Source organism: Pantherophis guttatus, chromosome 3, assembly GCF_059756535.1.
Source record: "Pantherophis guttatus breed Tessera chromosome 3, ASM5975653v1, whole genome shotgun sequence".
Taxonomy (NCBI): Eukaryota; Metazoa; Chordata; class Lepidosauria; order Squamata; family Colubridae; genus Pantherophis; species Pantherophis guttatus.
The window spans coordinates 153,721,223-153,740,028 of record NC_142065.1 but is presented as its reverse complement, the minus strand read 5'-3'; the positions used below and the strand labels follow the sequence as shown (position 1 = coordinate 153,740,028).

General features: G+C 37.6%; 1 protein-coding gene across 4 annotated transcripts in view; it reads left to right on the top strand.

Annotated features, from left to right (window-relative positions):
• NFATC1 (nuclear factor of activated T cells 1) overlaps window positions 1–2,156 on the top strand; it is a 141,725-nt gene extending 139,569 nt beyond the window's left edge. For all 4 annotated transcript variants that reach the window (XM_034429323.3, XM_087890375.1, XM_034429322.3 and 1 more), the window contains exon 10: window positions 296–2,156. In XM_034429323.3, the coding sequence (XP_034285214.2) occupies window positions 296–342 (47 nt within the window). In that variant the 3' untranslated portion in view covers window positions 343–2,156. The remainder of the gene's footprint in view (window positions 1–295) is intronic.
• The last annotated feature ends 16,650 nt before the right edge of the window (window positions 2,157–18,806 follow it).

The window sequence follows — 18,806 nt, the reverse complement described above, 5'->3', positions numbered from 1 at the left end:
ATAATATTTGTGTTCGGAAACATCCCTAATATTTTTTTCCTGTAAATAATAATGTAATGAGTGCATTATAGCCAAGACCCAAGTCCTACTTTTCTAATGGGATCCCTTATTTTGCATACAAGTTAGCATGACTGTTTGGGACAATGTTATTCTTAGACCATTTGATAACTGTTGCTTGCTTATGCCGGTTAGTCTGAAATGCCTTAGGATGTTACTTTAGCACACGAGAATGTTGGAAGAGTGTAATCAAATAATCTCTAATTCTGTTTCTTTTCTCTCTCTCTTTCTTTTGCAGTAAATGAGATTATAAGGAATGATCTTTCTAGCACCCATGTCCACTAACAAGTGGTGAGCAAGAAGTTTAGCTGAGATACCTACATCAAATAATTGGAAGATAATCCCCGGTACCTTTCTGGTCTTCCGTTTTGTTGACTGTTTGGAGCTGACAATTACCTCTTCTCTTTGTCTATGCATATATATATATATAAAGGAACTGGTTGACTTCAGCTAAGAAATGCCTCCTTTTAAAAATCATCTCAAGGAAAATGTTGGAAATGAGTACAGCGTGGAGTATTTTATGGTTAAAATAGAAAATGTGATCAAACTGATAACCAATCTCAAAAACTGATTTTGTTTCTTTCGGGCTGTACTGGACAACAACCCTGGAAGTGCCTTATTTTGTTAGTTTGTGACATCAGGGAATTGTATTGGCAGTGTTGAAGTTGTTGCCATCCAAAGTATTTCTAGGCACAGAAACTGTCAATTGGTATAGATAGAAGAATCCTCTTGAAAGTGAAATGATGTGTCTGAATTCCAGGTGTGTTTTTTTCCCCTGTTTTCTCTCTTGAACTGTATTTGACATCCTGCTGCCTTATTCATGGTGCATTTTAAACCAAATTCTCATCTCAGCTGTACATTTCCAGCCTGTCACATTTCTTTGCTTAGGTATTGTAGAACAGTTAGTAATACTAGCATGTCAATATTTTGACTCTTTGGTTTCAGCATAGCACAAGGTAACTGAGCAGCACAAAATATTAAGGTTGATGGACAAAAACATTTGGGGGAAAAAACCCTAACTTTTGCTCCACGGATTGATGTATATGCATGTAGCAACCTAGCATATACGCATACACACAATACAATATATATTGTGTGTATGTGTGTGTGTGTGTGTGTGTGTGTGTTCACATACACAAACATAATATGTTTAGTATATTTAGTTGCCTTTTGAAGGTTTTGAATTTAGCAATAATTTCTTCTTCTATGAATGCAGTCCAGATCCCAAGAAATGCCATTGCTATGTTGTGGAGTTGTTTTGTTTCAGGCAGTTATGTCCTTTTTTTTTTCTTTTGTCTCACGCTGATAAGCAAGCACTTTAGACAGTGAAGAAGGATGTGTATGAAATATGTATTAATTCCCAAATGACAAAGAATGAGTTAAAGCCATTGTAAATACCGCTACTGAAGAATGTAAAATATTTGTTCAGTTATAAGATGATTATTCCACTGAAGCCTTATAACTCTCTGCTAAATGTACAACACATATTACCAAAACCAAATGTTTTAATATGCAACCTGTATATCATGATTTCGGAATACAGTAGTTTCATGTTAATAGATACAAATAAACTTAAACAAGTAATAATAGTGTTTAACATTGTATTTTGTACAATCATGTTACCATGTAGCTAGTATATTCATTCACATAAACAGAAAAAGCATGGCTTCATTTTTAAAGCATCTAACATTAATATTGTGCCTTAGGAAATATGTGTGACCTATGCCACAGTAATATAAGTGGCAACTAAGTGCAGTGTACAGTTAATGGAAACTCAACCGGTTTCACAAAAGGGTGAAACAATCCTAACTATTTAGAAATATTACTCTGTACAATTATGTCTTACTTCCTTTTTTAGAAAAAAAAAGCCATATTTGTAACATTTGCACATTACTGTGAAAGTATAAGGATATAATATGGCTGTATGTAAATATTATGTTAGTTGGCTGATTTTGCAACTGTTTAGCAAATCATTTATCTTGTACTTAGCTTTGTAGGAGATGCATGCATATCTTCTAAATGTGATATCATGTATAGCTACAGCTAAACTTGTAGCTGGAAAAAAAATCCAATAAAGCACAACTTTCTGCAAAAAGCTACTTTTAGAGTGCTCTTCTTTTATTTCTGGGTCAAAACGTTTCATGAAAGAATTATGCTTTTACATGCTAGATTAATTTTTTTTTTATTTATTGTATCCCGCCTTTATTATTTTTACAAATAACATATCCAGCAGAAAACATATCCAACACACTTTCCTTTTCCTATTTTCCCCACAACAATCCCTGTGAGGTGAGTTGGGCTAAGAGAAAGTGACTGGCCCAAGGCCACTGAGTTTTAAATGGCTGAGGTAGAATTAGAACTCATGATCTCCTGCTTTTTAGTGTTTTAACCATTAGACCAAACTGTCCATAGGTAGCCTTTCACTTACAATTATTTGTTAAAGTGACCATTCAAAGTTACAACAGCACTGAAAACAGGTGACTTATGACTGGTTTTCATACTTATGACCATTGCAGCATCCCAGTGGTCACATGATCAAAATTTGGTCACGTGATCAAAATTTGGGCACTTAACAACTGGCATATACTGCATTTATAACCATTGCATTGTCCCGGGGTCATGTGATCACTATTTGTAACCTCTCGGCTGGCTTCTGACAAACTAAGTCAATGGGGAAAGCCAGAATCTCATACCAACTGCATGATTCACTTAACAACTGTGGCTGAAAAGGTCATAAAATGAAGTACAATTCACTTAACAACTGCCTCACTTAGCAACAATAGTGTTGGGCTCAACTGTTATTAAGTTGACTAGCTGCATTGACTAGCTGCATTTAGCTCTCTAAATAACTATTTTCTTCAGACTGCAGGCATTTCTATTGTTTTAATTATTTTCAGTCTGCTAAAAATAATAATTTTAAAAATCATATAGAACTATTTCTACATAACATCTATTCATTCATTAACAAATAAACTTGTACGGAGCTACAAGGTTTTGGAAATAGCTTGCCAACAGAACTGGTTTATTTTCATGTTTCTACATTTAAAATATGTAGTTGCCAAGAAATAAATGGACATCTACTGTAATTCTCAGATGTTCTGTTCTCTTACTTTTTTAAAAGGTAAATTGATTGCCAAAGAATTTTTGATTTGATACAGTAATATGTTGGGTGAGGTCCTGACCACACAAGCATAATGTTTGATTTTCAACAAAAAACACACCACAGTGTTTGATTTTCAACAAAATCAAATACATTGTTCACACAATGCCAGACTTTTCTTTGCAATTTTTTTTTATTTACTCCTTTTAAGTTGCTTTGGAGATTCATTACTTCCAGGTCTCACTGTAAAGCACAATGCATCTCTTGTACATTTATGAATAAAAACTGAATATCTGAAATTCTACTCCATTGGGAATTTTACATTTATTTTCTGGTTAGTTTGAAAATTGAATGAATACCATATGAAACAAAATGAGGTGGGAACAAGGTCAAAGACTGAACAGTGCCAATGCCATGAAAAATAATACATGCCTATGGGATAAAGCCTATGTCTTTTCATAGTTACATGGAGAATAATTCAAGATTTGTACTCCTACATTTTAAAAAAAACTCTACTGGCCAGTTTCTTACTTTATTCTACTGCCTCAATTAGTTAGTGCCCAGGTACTTGTTTCTTGAGGCTGAACTACCAAATCTGAGCTGCAAAAATCCACATAATCACTAGATAAGAGGAAATATAGACAATGCAAACACTTTGCTGCCTTCTTATGGCCTTGTGGGTTTTTGCAGGCCTGACCTTGTCTTCTTATTTGAGAAGAGCAAAATGCACTAACTCCTCAAACTTTGTATCTGGCTAAAATTGTACATCGGGTGTCAAACTCACAGCCCATGGGCCAGATGCATCACACGCTGGCCACGCCCACCCCTGATTTAGCAAAGGAGAAAAAGTCACAATACAACACATAACGACGTAACACCACGAGTTTGACACCCCTGTTGTAGATTGTTTCCACATTAGCGTTTTATAACGTGGATGAGCATCTTGCATGCCCAGGACCACATGAAAACCTGCAGATTTCCTTTCTTGAATTTTTTCCAGAATTACTGAATCAGTAATTTTTTCTGACCCCACAATCAAAATGTCCTCCTATTTTGAGGTAGGAAACTCATTAAATCTATAGCATAAAACCTAAATAATATTAAAAATAATTTCCTCAAGGGAAATAATAGAAAGTTTGTTTTAAATGCTGGCATGCTGATACGTACAATACATTTTCACTGTGCTCCCGAAATCTTAAAACGCGGCCTTCAAAAAAGTGGCTCTTGTTTTGTTTTGTTCCCACACCCCCAAGATGGTTTTATAATCTGCAGAATCTTGGATTATGAATACCAATTGCAACATGGCACACATGTTCAAGTCACTCCCACCTATTCAGTATGTTTCACATCCTGAATAATGCCTTGTAAGGAAAACAAAAATCCTAGTTTTGATCCTATTGCTAAGACATAAACATACATTCAACACAGCTGGACACACTAGCTGTTCCTCAAGAGCTGGCTTCCCATTTGATGTTCATACAGCACAAAAATGAGTAGTGAAGACAAACTAATGATAGGAAATGCTGTTGGCTGAGCAGCTGCATTCAGACATTTTTCATGATCAGGGTTTTCAGGCTTTATAGATTAATTTAATAGTTTTTTTTATCATTCTAGGACAAAAATGTCCCAATTCTCTGAGCCTTGAAATTCTGCTAATGATCTGCATTTTAAAGCCCTTCAGTGCCAGCCAGTCAAATCCCATTAATAAAATTCTCTATACTCCGTCAAGATCCAGCTGACAAAAATTCATTGCATAACCTATGTTCTGTACCATTGGGGGATGTAATATCAGTGGGAAAAGAAATACTCCAGAACATATTTTGCAATACATTAATACCCAGATATCTCCAGATATCTTTTACATAAAATAGAATACATAGCGAAAATAAAGCTCTAAATTCAGTTGGAGGGCCTCAGATAACGGCTGCAAAAGGTCTTGAATCTTGGAGAACTATTATTACCAGAGTACACAGCATCATAATGGATGGCATTATAACAACTTTAAATATATTATTACCACTACTTTAATATTTGATGTGTTTCCTGAATGTAACCATATTGGAATAGAGGGGGGGGGGTTTCCATTTCAGAATTTGAATTACTTTAATCAACACTGAATATACATTCTAGTAGAAGATACAGACTAAGCCTAAAAAAAATAGATATAGTCATTACTAAAGGAGTGGGCTCAAGTGGGCTGAAGTCATACAACCCACAAGTCTTACATTTCTTAAGTTCGTTTATATACCATAAGTAATAACATGTCAGAGTTTAAATAATGTATATATAATTTCGTATTGAACAGTTAGCACCTGTAACAGGGGTGTCCAACCTTGGCAACTTTAAAACTTGTGGACTTCAACTCCCAAAATTCCCCAGCCAGCTATTCTAGGAGCTGAAGTCCACAAATCTTAAAAGTTGCCAAGGTTGGATACCTTAGATCAATGGTGAAATCCAAATTTTTTTACTACTGGTTCTGTGGGCGTGGCTTGGTGGGCTTGGTGTGGCTTGGTGTGGCTTGGTGGGTGTGGCAGGGAAAGGATACTGCAAAATCTCCATTCCCACCCCACTCCAGGGAAGGATACTGCAAAATCCCCATTCCCTCCCTACTCCTGAGTGAAAGATATTGCAAAATTTCTATTCCCACCCCACTCTGGGGACAGCCAGAGTTGGTATTTGCCAGTTCTCCAAACTACTCAAAATTTCCACTACCGGTTCTCCAGAACCTGTCAAAACCTGCTGGATTTCAACCCTGCCCTAGATCTATAATAATATATTACACTATCATTTTTTAAAGGATACATATGGGCAAAAGAACTTATTTAAAGAACTGTTCAACTGCAAACCAGTCCTTTCTAATGCCATCTAAGAACTATTTTCATCATTTAACAGAAGACCATTGCTTGAAGTCTCATACTGTATTTTACAAAACATTTTCATTGATTTTCTCTGTTGGGTGCTAATGTATTCGTTTATAAGAATTGATATAATGGTTTATATGTATGAGACAATGTTAAATAAGCACGATCCAAGCTGAAATCTTCCTTATACCTGACATACTTCCTTTCTCAAGGAAAAGCTAGACAATTGAGCAAGCAAGCAAAAAAAATATTAAGACCCAATCATTAATGGTGATACCTTAATTTTATATAATCAAACAATATACAGGACTAATTGTATTTAAAAGATCTAAATCACTTGTCTTTAACAAAGGGTAGCTACCTATAGGTCTGGTAATTGACCTAAAACCTTAACATTTCCCTTTCCGTTTTCCACACACCCTGTATCACAAGATTTAGGAATAATAAACATTCCATCCATTTTCGGCTGACGCACTTCAACACAGGAATTGGGTTACAGCATAACTTCAAAATTTAATGTTAATTGTTTTTCTAAAGGTGACAAAGAACAAAGAGGGATGGTTATTTATCATATCAACCTGAAGTTTATCTCACTAATGTGGCTGATCTATTTGGATCAAAATTAAAGTCATCCTATATCCAGATTTACTTTTTGTACTTTTGTGTGTCCAGATGGAACCTGGAGATCCTTGGAACAGCACCAGATTTGTCCCTGACTTCCCTGTATGTTTACATGAACATACAGAGTTATTTGGTCCTTATTTTCATATGCACCATGGTCTAAAAAATATAGCATTATTGTTGCATTTTGTAACCAGCATGCAAAATTTATAACATAACATACCTAAGCTAGGTTTGTGCCCAGAAGAAATAGTGCTGGAATAGCATTGTAAACTTGAATGAAAGAAAGAAATAAAAAAATCCAAAATACCTCCAATTCTTTGAACATTTTCTCTCTGCAAGTGGGGATTAATTGCGCAATTTGCTTCAGAATTTATTTAAGAATTTTTTTTAAGCAAGATTTGTCATCTTGTTGCCAGATGAATATTGTGGTTGCAGCTGTTGCTTTTTTTTTCTGACTTCTCTGCAGCCCTAGTTGTCCACAATTTTGAAAACGCCCCATGCAAGATAACAGGATATCTCCTTATGATATCTCCCCATTGATTCTAAATGGAAAGTGTGAAGCCAGGGAGGCTCCAGATGGCTGGAGATACAATGATACAATGACAAAAAGGATATTTAAGATATAAGAGGAAGAATAAATAGGGGTAAGAAAGAGTGGAGGTTCCTGCCTCTTGCCATTTTAAAAGTAAGATAAATATATCTTATTTTGGTGCCTATAATAAAGACACCAAAATAAGGGAAGGGAATGGGGGAAGAAAATTTTGCTTTGTAACATTAATATTGGAAGTGCAAATCAATAATTTTCTCATTAAGTTTCATCTCTTCCTCCTTCCAAGTTCTTCCACCTCCTGTGAAGTTAAATGACAAGGATTGCATGGTGGAGTTCTGAGTTTGCCAAACTGGTCTCTCATTGGTCAGCTGGGCTGAGGGCTGATTGGCTTATAGAGAACACTGACTGTTTGACTACCACAGATTAGGGTGGTGGAGGTAGAAATGTGTTCATCGATTTAGATTCTTTTTAGGTCTATGTGAAATGAGAGAAATTTGTGTTGATGGAAGGATCCAGGCCCTGAGATGACCTACATCATGGGTGTCAAACTCGCGGTGTCACGTTGCCATCATATGACGTTTCGCGATGTTTTCTCCCTTTGCGGAGCTGGGGTGGGCGTGGCCTGCGGGTGATGCATCTGGCCCGCGGGCTACCAGTTTAACACCCCTGACCTACATCCTCAACAAAATGAGTCAGCAGTTTCTCCCACTTCTGGCCAAAGAGCTGGGCAGCCTAGGGAATGTCCACAACCTATTCTGAAGTTGCCCACCTAGAAAGGCTTTAACACAAATTGAGGGGACCCTGGACTAGCAGCTCAGGACCCTGGATTAGCAGCGCAGGAGCAGGTCACAACTATTTTGATGCCTGTGAATCAAACACCCTTCCAGGTCACCCAAATTCCACCTGCTGGAATTTGGGCTTCACCTAGAGTCACAATATAGTTGTAATTTCAAACTTCGTCCATATAGCTGATGAAGATAAGCCAAGCATTTGGAATTGCACACTTTCCTATCAACAGCTGCAATGAGAAGATTGTAAGTTTTCATCTTAGAATATCTAGAATAATCTATCTTAGAATAATTAAAATTAAACTTACCCATGGTTCAGTCACAGTGCTAAACTGATGCTAAAATGTGATTAAAAGAAAAAAGGATGCAGTTAGGGGAAGGAAAGGCATGTGTCAGTAGCTCCCAGCATTTTATCATGATTTTAGGGTGTCTCACTATTTGTGGCACAAATATAAACAATTATAAATTTTGTACCATTACATAAACAGAATTTGAAATGAAAACAACAGGAACATGGAATACATTTCTTTATTGTATACTAGATATTGGCAGACTGCTAGATCTGAGGTTTTGGAGTTCGAAAATATTTTGATTTTGTTTGATTTCATTTCAAAATCATGATAATTCGTTTATTTGATTAGCATTTTATTATTTAATCTTGCTTGGTATTGAGAGTTGTTGCTGTATTATACTGCTGGAAAAATACTTCACTAGAAACAATTAAAAAGAAAAAAAAACTTCACCAGAAACAATTAAAAATACATGTCTTAGAAGCAAAAAGGGGCATTGTGCAGTTAGGAAAAGTTGCAATAGCAAAAAAATTAAGCAAAATAATCAAAGGACTGCAGAAGTCTTTGAGTTTGTTTACTTTAGGAGTAAGATGAGTAAGAAGGATGATTAGAGACAGGGGAAAACAATGGATGCAAATGTGTTTTTCTCTATTTCTTCTAAGTTTAGAACTGGGCTACCCAATGAAACTGAATACAAGGAAAGAAGCTTTTCACAAAGTACAAGTTTCATCAAACTGAACAGGTCAAAGACTAAGGTTATCAGAGAGGCTGTCTGGTGTAGTGGTTAAGACACCAAGCTGAAAACCGAGATGCCATGAGTTCTGGTCCCTCTCTAAACATAAAACCAGCTGGGTAAACTTGGGCTAGTCATTGTGTCTCAGCCTTACAGAGATTATAAATCATACCATAGGATAGACGATTCACTACTAGTCAGTGCAGTGCATTCCATTGACCAATGGCATAAACTAGTATCTTATATTTATATTTCCTGCTCTTCTTCCTCCTCCCCCACCCCACTGCCCTTTTAAGGTCCCCTTTTTACAAGTGGATGAAGTTCTAAATCCGAAGGCTAACCAACGCTGTGGTTACTCTATTTCCCAGCCTTGTCGGAAAGGGATGAATGCTATTTTCTTTTCCTCACAACTAGTAAGCTTGGAGTGTTGCTAAATAGAGTGTGTACTTCAACTCTTCTAAGCAGCATCAGCAGTTCTTAAAGACAGACCACTATCAATATCTGAAGCCACTTTGGACAGTACAAATGAGATTTGTTGTCAGAGCTGAGTAAGTAGGAGTCAAATGTGTATTGAAGTCAGACTCACTAAGGATGGAACAATCAAAGCTATCAAAGCATACCACATAATGGCTCAAGACAAGAGGTCTAGCAAATATTGTTCTAATATCATCCTAACCACAAGGGCTATTCAGATGTGGTTCTCAAAGACATTTAAATTAGCAAAGAGTGCTTGCCATTAATCATTCATAATAGCTTCTGGGAGGCACAGCTCATTTAAACATTTCACATTTTTATTACTTATGTATGTGGGGCAGCAATTAAAATTGTCGTGGTCACATAATGAAGACTAATGAAGCCAAGAGATAGATTGATTTTCATTTGCTGTCAGTTCTGAATAAATCCCTCTTTGTTTACATAGGTGTGGAGAGAAGCTACTGAACGTATCAAAGATAAACTCACAATAACTTCATGAACTTTAGGATTAGTTTAGCCAAGTATATTGATAATGTAGCTCCACATCTTTGTGCACATTGCCGTCCAGTTGTGTTGGGATCAACATCAGCCAACAAGGTGTTGTGATCACAGTCCATACAGAGATGGGCTGTTCTACATCTCTAACATCATATAAACTGACTGTCAGAACTGATTGGCAGCCTCAGATCAATTCACATGGAACATAGATGATCCTTCAATAAAGCCACATGAACCAGGGTCAGGCTCCTTGCATGATAGCAACCACAAATGACAACAAAACTTTGCTGCCTGAGACTCTGAGGAGCCGCTGCCAGTTAAGGGTAGAAAACAGTAGGTTAAAGGGATTAACAAAGACAAAGGGAGCTGCTGCTTCTGTAAAACCATGGAAATAACTTTAAAGTGGATTCATTTTAAACTACAAAGATCAGATTTAACACAAGAGCTAGAGCACATTTTAACTTTGACCATTAATTATGTCATATTTTATTTCTTAATTCATCTTTATCATTCTGCAACAGTGTCTTGATATTTTTTGTTTTCCTGGAAAGTGAGCAAAATATCACTTTGGGGGAAGTGTATGTGTGCTCTTAACTTAAAGGAAAATAACCCAACTCTGTAGACCAGGGGTCTCCAACCTTGGCAACTTTAAGCCTGGAGGACTTCAACTCCCAGAATTCCCCAGCCAGCTTTGCTGAAGTTGAAATCCTCCAGGCTTAAAGTTGCCAAGGTTGGAGACCCCTGCTGTAGACATAATCACAGCTTTGGTCCAATCAAGTTAAGCTTATATATGAGCAGAATTTTGATCATATACAGTATATAAATCATAATCAAAAGTTAACAACTTAATACCAACCTCCACTCCTTCAGCTATTTTCTCCACTCTTCTCATTCTTTAATAGTGGTAGGCTTTAGACACAGTTTCTTAGGAAGCCTAATATGAGTTCCTTTTTCATGATCCTCTTTGACATAATTGCAGAGACTGCAAGGACAAGAACCGAGTCCAAAATCAAACATATTTTCTTATATAGGAGCAATACAATTAAGAAAACCCCAACTCTACATACCAATGTCTGCATCCACGCGAATGCATCACAAGAAAGATGTTTCCATAAGGCAATAATGGGCTAGAACTAATGTGGCAGCTCCATAGTTAAGCCTCCATATGCTTTTTTGTTTCTAAAGTGCACTAATCAGCTGTTGGCATAGGTCTGTAGTTCTGATGGAGTAGAGCAGGGGTCTCCAAACTTGGCAACTTTAATATTTGAGGACTTTAACTCTCAGAATTTCCCAGCCATGAAGTCCACAAGCCTTAAAGTTACCAAGTTTGGAGATCCCTGGAGTGGAGTGAAATGTTGACACCATATCCATAGCTGAAATCGCATCTGCCATGATACTTCTATTTGCCATGCCTTAGCAGTGACACGGTGGCTCAGAAGTGATGCGGTGGCTGAGTGCCTAAGATGCTGAGCTTGTTGATCAAAAGGTCGGCAGTTCAGTGGTTCAAATCCCTAGTGCCGCCTAATGGAGTGAGCTCCCATTACTTGTCCCAGCTTCTGCCAACCTAGCAGTTTGAAAGCACGTAAAAAATGCAAGTAGAAAAATAGGGACCCCCTTTGGTGGGAAGGTAACAGCGTTCCGTGTGCCTTTGGTGTTTAATCATGTTAGCCAGATGACCATGGAGACGTCTTCAGACAGCGCTGGCTCTTCAGCTTTGAAACAGAGATGAGCACCGCCCCCTAGAATCGGGAACAACTAGCACATATGTGTGAGGGGAACCTTTACCGTTACCTTTTATCTTTAGCAGTGGTAGCAATAAATTTGCTTAGGTCTAAAAACTGAGAGTTAAGTCTGGTCAGTAGGACAGGGCCTACTAAGGAATTCCATCTATTTAAGTTGGGGTGGGAAATCACATTTATCAAAAATTGGCAAACCTCCTGCATAGATGCATCTATGAGTCACCAGAACTTCCACTGAATTCAATGGACTCTTTACTTTTTCTCTGTATACCAAAAGGCCTCTGTGGTTGGCAGCAGCTCTGTGAGTAATTTATCATTAATTCTTTCCATCCTTCAGAATTACTGATTCCAAATGTGAAGCGAAAATGGCTCTCACGTTGGTTAGCAATAATAAAGACACTTTCTATTGGATGTGGCTGTATATAGCATTGTAAATATCCCTTGATTCTCTTAATATTGACACACCAACAATAGACAATTAAAACAGCAGAAAAGAATAGTCTACAACAAACCAATGAAAAAGACAAAGACAGGCATGTTCAAGCACTTGGCTATTGAGAATGCCAAGTGCCCTAAAAATGCAGCTTTAATAATGATGATGATGATGATGATGATCCATTTAGTTGTGTCCAACTCTTGCTGATTCTATGGGCCAGCTCTTTCCATGTCTTCTGATCTTGCATTACTTTTTGAATTCTTCTATGTTCTGGTTAGTGTCAGCTTTGATGGTTCGAGCCACCATATTTTTTGATGGCTTGGTTTCCTTTAATCGCTAACAGTTCCAAACATAATTGCTTTCTCCAAATGCATTCCCCCCACATGACATGGCCAAAATAAGTGAGATGCAGTTTTGTGATTTTGCCTTCTAGTGACATGTCTGGTGTTATGAGCTCCACTACTTGTTTGCTCTCCAAAGGATACGCAGGTGCCTTCTCCAGCACCAGAGCTCAAATGAGTTGATTTTTTTCCTGTTTTGTTTTTTTAAGGTCCAACTTTCACAAACACTGGTAGCTAGTCAGGAACGCAATAGAGCAGACTAACCTACATTTGGTTGCCAGACTGGTGTCCTTGCTTTTCCATATTCAGCTCATGTTCATCATCACTGTGTGACCCAGAGCAATCGAATGTTTCATTTCTGGGCTGCATTCACTGCTTTGAACAATCTGCAATCCTAGGAAAGTGAATTTTTCTACACATTCTATCTCTTCACCATCAATTTCTATTTTGATGTTTCCATTCCTTGCTTTAATAATCCATTAGTAAATAATTGAAGATATAAAAATATGTTAGAAGAATGGTTAAAAAATCTTCCCCTGTCTAAGGACAGTTTCAATGTTTACCCATCATCAAAGATTTAGTTAGCCACACCTCACTTTGTTCTTTGGCCCACGGTGCTTCCAAAAATCAGCATACAAATATCCGTGGCAGGGCACTGCAAACGTGGTACATAGATGTTAACGGAAGGGCTTTAAATATAATGTAATTTATGGTTTACCACTACAAATCTTTAATAAATCTTCTGTCAACAAAATGAAGTTCCATCTCTCCCTTCCTTCTATTTCTCAGAAGTACTTCCTTGCATGGAGGTCCTTTTTTGCCCTCTACTCATAAAACAAAGAAGAGGGGAGGGAAACCACTTGAAGTATATTTTTATACTTTCATGCAGTGATGAAAAAAGCCACAGCTGGCCCAAAAATGCTCTTCTTCTGCAGATTGATTACAAGAGGAGAAGCTGGGAATTCCGACGAAGACAAAATGGAAATTGAATTAACTAGCCAAATTCACTGTAGAGAGAGAGAAAGGAAATTAGGCCTCAGTTCTTCTGATCTGTAGAAGACATGACAAGTCTGCCTAGTAATCAGTCTTCAGTCTGCTTCTCTCTTTCTGTGGTGGCCACAGTCATGATTTTGAAAGACTCAACGTCAAAAGCATTGTGACGGATCTTAGACTTCAGCTGAAACAGGAGACCCTTTTCTCATACATACTCAATATGCTTAATAGTCTTTTCTTGAAGCCCAGAGCTCAGACTCTCTCAATTTAGTCTTTCCTGAATTGGGAAAGAGTTACATTTCCCTGTTTTGATGTAGAGCCAAGTTAGATCTGCTTTTTATAAAATAAGTGCATAATAATGTGAGGGCTGCTAGATTTTACTTCATTCAAGATGCAAAAACAATTCTGCATAATTGTGAGGAGGTTTTTACTGCTAGTGATGAGATAGGAGCCGCTAGGATATACATTTTTGAGGAAAAAAGGCATTAGTCGGCATACAATTAGTCATTTTGCAGTAGCCTCAATTAAAAAGAAAAAAGCTGTCTCATGTTATCCATGAAGGGGACAAGAAAAATGAATTTGTTGCCCTTTGGGAAGCCCCACTAAGGTCACAAAGGGTATCATACCTACTGCTAAGTCTCAGAATATCTTTAATACATTTCATTTGCATCTGCATCAGTTTCACATTTCACTTTTTCCCCTCCCCACTTCCTCTTCTTCTACCTTTCTGCCTTACAGAGAGCTATTTTTTTAAAAAATGGAAAACACCTACCACCCACAGAATGCACTTAATACACTTTTCAGTAATTTCCCTCAACCTTTTCCACTCTCTTATTCTAAGATATGTCTGTAACCACTTTATTCAGGTAAATTCACTTCCATTCTCTTACTCCAGGGTTTTATTATTAAGGGTGTGTGTAAATCAGTTTTTCCTAAATTGGTACTTATATGTTGGATTATAAACTCCAGCATATCTATTTTATCAGCTGTAGTTCTGGGGTCCAATATCTTTTGTCAGTCAGTTCTTAAAATAACTGTTGTAGTCTAATTGTTGTCTCTGTAGTTTTTGACCACAAGAGATGCAATATCTGGTTCGGTCACCATGTGTATAGACTTTTAGCAGCTCTGTTAAGGAAGAATGTTGCCCAGAGTATACCATCATGGAGAATCTACACTTCATATCCTGAATTATAACATCTATCCTACTGTGATTCTATGGCACCATATTATGGTGATTTTATCATGGTTTTACCTTTATTCAATATTTTATCTCTATTGTATTGTCCATATATTTATTTATGCATCATTTTATTCTCAGATTATCAGTGCCATTTTCTGATGTAAACTGTGGCTCAAACAAAACAAGCAGCCGTGGGGATTTGTGCAGGACTTTCTCTTCAGCAGTAATGTCCAACCTCGGCAACTTTAAGACTTACTGGCTGCTGAATTCTGGGAGTTGAAATCCACAGGTCTTAAAGTTGCCAAAATTGGACACCACTGCTCTACAAAGTTGGAAGCTTTTTGAACTGAGGAACATAGGATGAGAAAGGCTCAAGTTTTTTAATCCAACGTTCTACGATAACTGTGTGAGATGAGATTAAACTTGTGCCTTCTAAATTCATTGTCCTCTTGTAGCAGAATGTTGATATTCGGCCCACACATTAACTAACAGCACAAATATGAAACACACTGTGTGACCCAGCTGTCATAGTTTCAGTTTATCCCAGCCTTCTTCAACCTGATGCCATCCAGATGTTCTGGATACAACACGCAAACCAGACAACTTATGACTCCTGTGGTTGGAGTTCATTGTAGATGAATTGCAGAACATCTGGAAAACACCAAATTGGAACAATTGCTGTCTTGCAAGATGGTGTAATCTTACTTTCCAGGTAAAGACAATATAAATAAAATATAAATGCAGATAGCCCTCTATTTACAACCACAATGCAGCCCAAAAGTTATGTTGCCAAGCGAGGAAGTTGTTAAGTGAGTTTTCCTCCATTTTATGAACTTTCTTTGCCAGTCATTAAGTGAATCATTGCAGTTGTTAAGTTAATAACACAGTTGTTAAGGGAATCTGGCTTCCCCATTGACTTTGCTTGTCAGAAGGTTGCAGAAGGTGATCACATGACCCTGGGACATGCAACGATCATAAATACGAGTCAATTGCCAAGTGGTTGAATTTTGATCACTTGACCACGGGGATGCAGCAACAGTTGTAAGTGTGAAAAATGGTCATAAGTCACTTTTATCAGTGCTATTGTAACTTTGAACTCTCACTAAATGAAATGTTGTAAGTTGAGGACTACCTGTATATACGTAATTTGTTTTTGTTTTTTCAAATTGAGTGACAGCAGCAAAAAGAAATATTACCTTCATGAGACTTACTAGAGTTACTATTATAGGATGGAGCTTTAGAGTGAAAATGACACCTTGAAGAATGGACTTGTAGTCGGAGCTTATTATTTCAGACAAAAATGACAGCTCAGTAATAGTTTTTGTACTTTACCTGTAGAAAGTCTCAAGTGTCCCAGCAGCTCCAGGTAAAACATACTTCAGGGAATCCTTAAGAAAGATTTCCGGGCAGGATCAACAATAATCAGGAAGTGGGTCATTTGACTACACATATTGATTCAATTATCTATTCTTTTCCATTGTAGCATGATTGCTTTTGTTCCGATATAGTTTTAGCATTGATGTTTTAAGTCTCTGTCGTGCCTGCCTCTGGTTCATTCTCCTTCATGGAAGACAACGCTGGGGAAGAAAGTGGCAACAACTTTAGGACGGAGGAGAGTGACTGGGCATTGTATTGGGGGAAAGGAAAACAACTCCTCAGGCTCAGAGTCAATTCTAAGGTTTAGCTGTTAAAAAAAATGGAGGCTGGACCACGCAGAAACAAAGAAAGTTGTCAGATGTAAATGCCTTATTCTCCAATGTGTAAATAATGTATATATGGAACATCAGAGGTTAACTTATTCTTTGGACTTTAATGTATTCATAACTTACCACTCCCATTCCTAGCTCCACCCCTTGTATATATAAGGAGCCACCCTCACCATTCTCGTCGCTTCTACCTTGAATATTCAGTGAATATAGAATGCCTATCATAATTAAAAAGAAATATATTTAAAGCTTTAACTCCTATTATCTTTATTGAGTCTGATCCTGAAAATATTGCAACAAGCTGGTAGCAGAGGATGGTTAATTGACTCAATAAGTAATTAAAAATGTCCAAGAAAGATAGGCCCAACACCAGGGCCTACAGCAAAGAAATAGAAACTGATCAAGAGATGATCAACGAATCCACCAATGCGATTTCGAGAGAATCCGAAGAATACACCACTGAAGAAGAAGAACTAATGAGTGAAAATAATGACCAGAAAGAAATCGAAATAGAAAATAACGAACTCAGGTCAGAGATATTAAAGATACTAAAAAGCCAAAAGAATGATGAAAGTCTCATCGCGGACCTCCAGGAGATGCTGAAGAACAGCGGAGCAGCGAGAGAGAAAAACGTCATTAAAGAAAAACCCAAAGATCAAAAAATCGTAAGTGAGATGACTACTGAGAAAATAGTTGTTAAAAAGAAAAGATGTGATCCCGCGCGAAATTTTGAATGGCAGCCATCTTGGTTTCAACGAACTTCAAAAGAGAATGGAGCAGAGCCAATCAAAACGCTCAGTTCAAAATTTCTGGCGCGAAAAACACTATCAGACGAAGAAAGTGAGAAAGAAGTCTCAAACTCTTCAGATGATCCAAAATCAGAAAGTGAAGACGATTTAACAAAATCTCAAGTAAAATCAGCAATGAAAACGCTTTTTGCTGCTTTTGGGCCAAGACTGAAAATTACCAAGACATCTACGAAGAAGCAAGAAATCAAACCGGCGACTCAAGACCTGCACGCTCCCATCCTGACTTCGAAAGCGACGACGCCCGAGCCCAGAGAGCCATGCCGATTTCGCCCTACACCACAGACAAAATCGAATACCAACGCACACAAAAAGAAGAAAAGAACCGTCACCACCACCAGAACCCCAAAAACCGAGCCAGAGACCGACTCATCTGAGGAGGAGCGGATCGAGAGAGCTGAAAGGGAGAGAACCTTCCACGACGCCACCAAAGAAGAAATGAGCAACGCGCATGTGCGAAACTACGTAGACGACCCAGAAGGACTTGAACTGGCCAGAGAACCGCGCAGACTCATTGCAAGCATCCCAATGCCGTTCTGTAATTTCCTGCACTTGAGAGATCACGGACTGCCCCAGGTTGTAAGTAATGGACAGAATAATGTAGGTAACTTACCCAGTGACTTCCCAAAACTTAGAATTGATGGCATTAATTTACAAGAGTGGTATCAACAGCTTCAGGTTATTTTCATGAAAGAAAATTTACTATTCTTTATAACTAGCCCTCCAAGAAGACCTTGGACTTTAAAAATAGATTGTTTACATCATAGAGCATTTTTCATAATAATATCTAGCGTGTCTCCTGCAATGTATCATAGCATCAAACCAAACCTAACTGTATCAGAAATAATTCAATGCATGTTTAATCTATTTCACAGCGATAGCGTAGCTACAACCGCAAGAATGTCTAAGGATTTCTTTTCCTCTAGAGTAAAACCAGGGGTTTCTATAAGTGAGCATTTGATAAATCTAAACAAAATAAGAGCTGAGCTACAATTGAGGGGGGAAGTGATTTCAGATCAAACAATGAAAAGTGTTATTATCAATTCACTTGATTCATCATGGGATAACTTTATGTCACACTTAGATACCATTAATTTGGGATATTTATCCATAGAAAGTCTATCTAACAAATTGATAGCAGAAGACAATTCAAGAAAAAATCGATCCAGTAACCAAACAGACCACAAACCTTTTAGGAAAGTAGTCTTTCAAGATAAACATAATGAGGCCTTTAGATGCTACAATTGTGGATCCAGGGAACATAGTAGAAGAGACTGCCCCAAAGTCTCAAGAGAGAGACATAGACCAGAATATAGGAGCAAATATAATTACAGACAATCTTCCACAGATAGACACAAATATAGAAGCCCACCAAATTACAAAGAAGGTAGAGGGGGTAGAGAAAATTCAAAAGAGAGGAAATCTGGGTCACTGAATGGGCTAAATAAACAAGACAGCACCAGAACACAGCAGGATGAGAATAACAATTGGCTTATTGATTCTGGTGCAACAAATCACACCACCAACAACAAAAGTATATTATCTTCATTTATAGAAGATAAGTTTGTGATAAAGGTAGCTAATCAAGAAAAGGTTCAAGTACTAGGCAAAGGAAATGTGACCTTGCCTG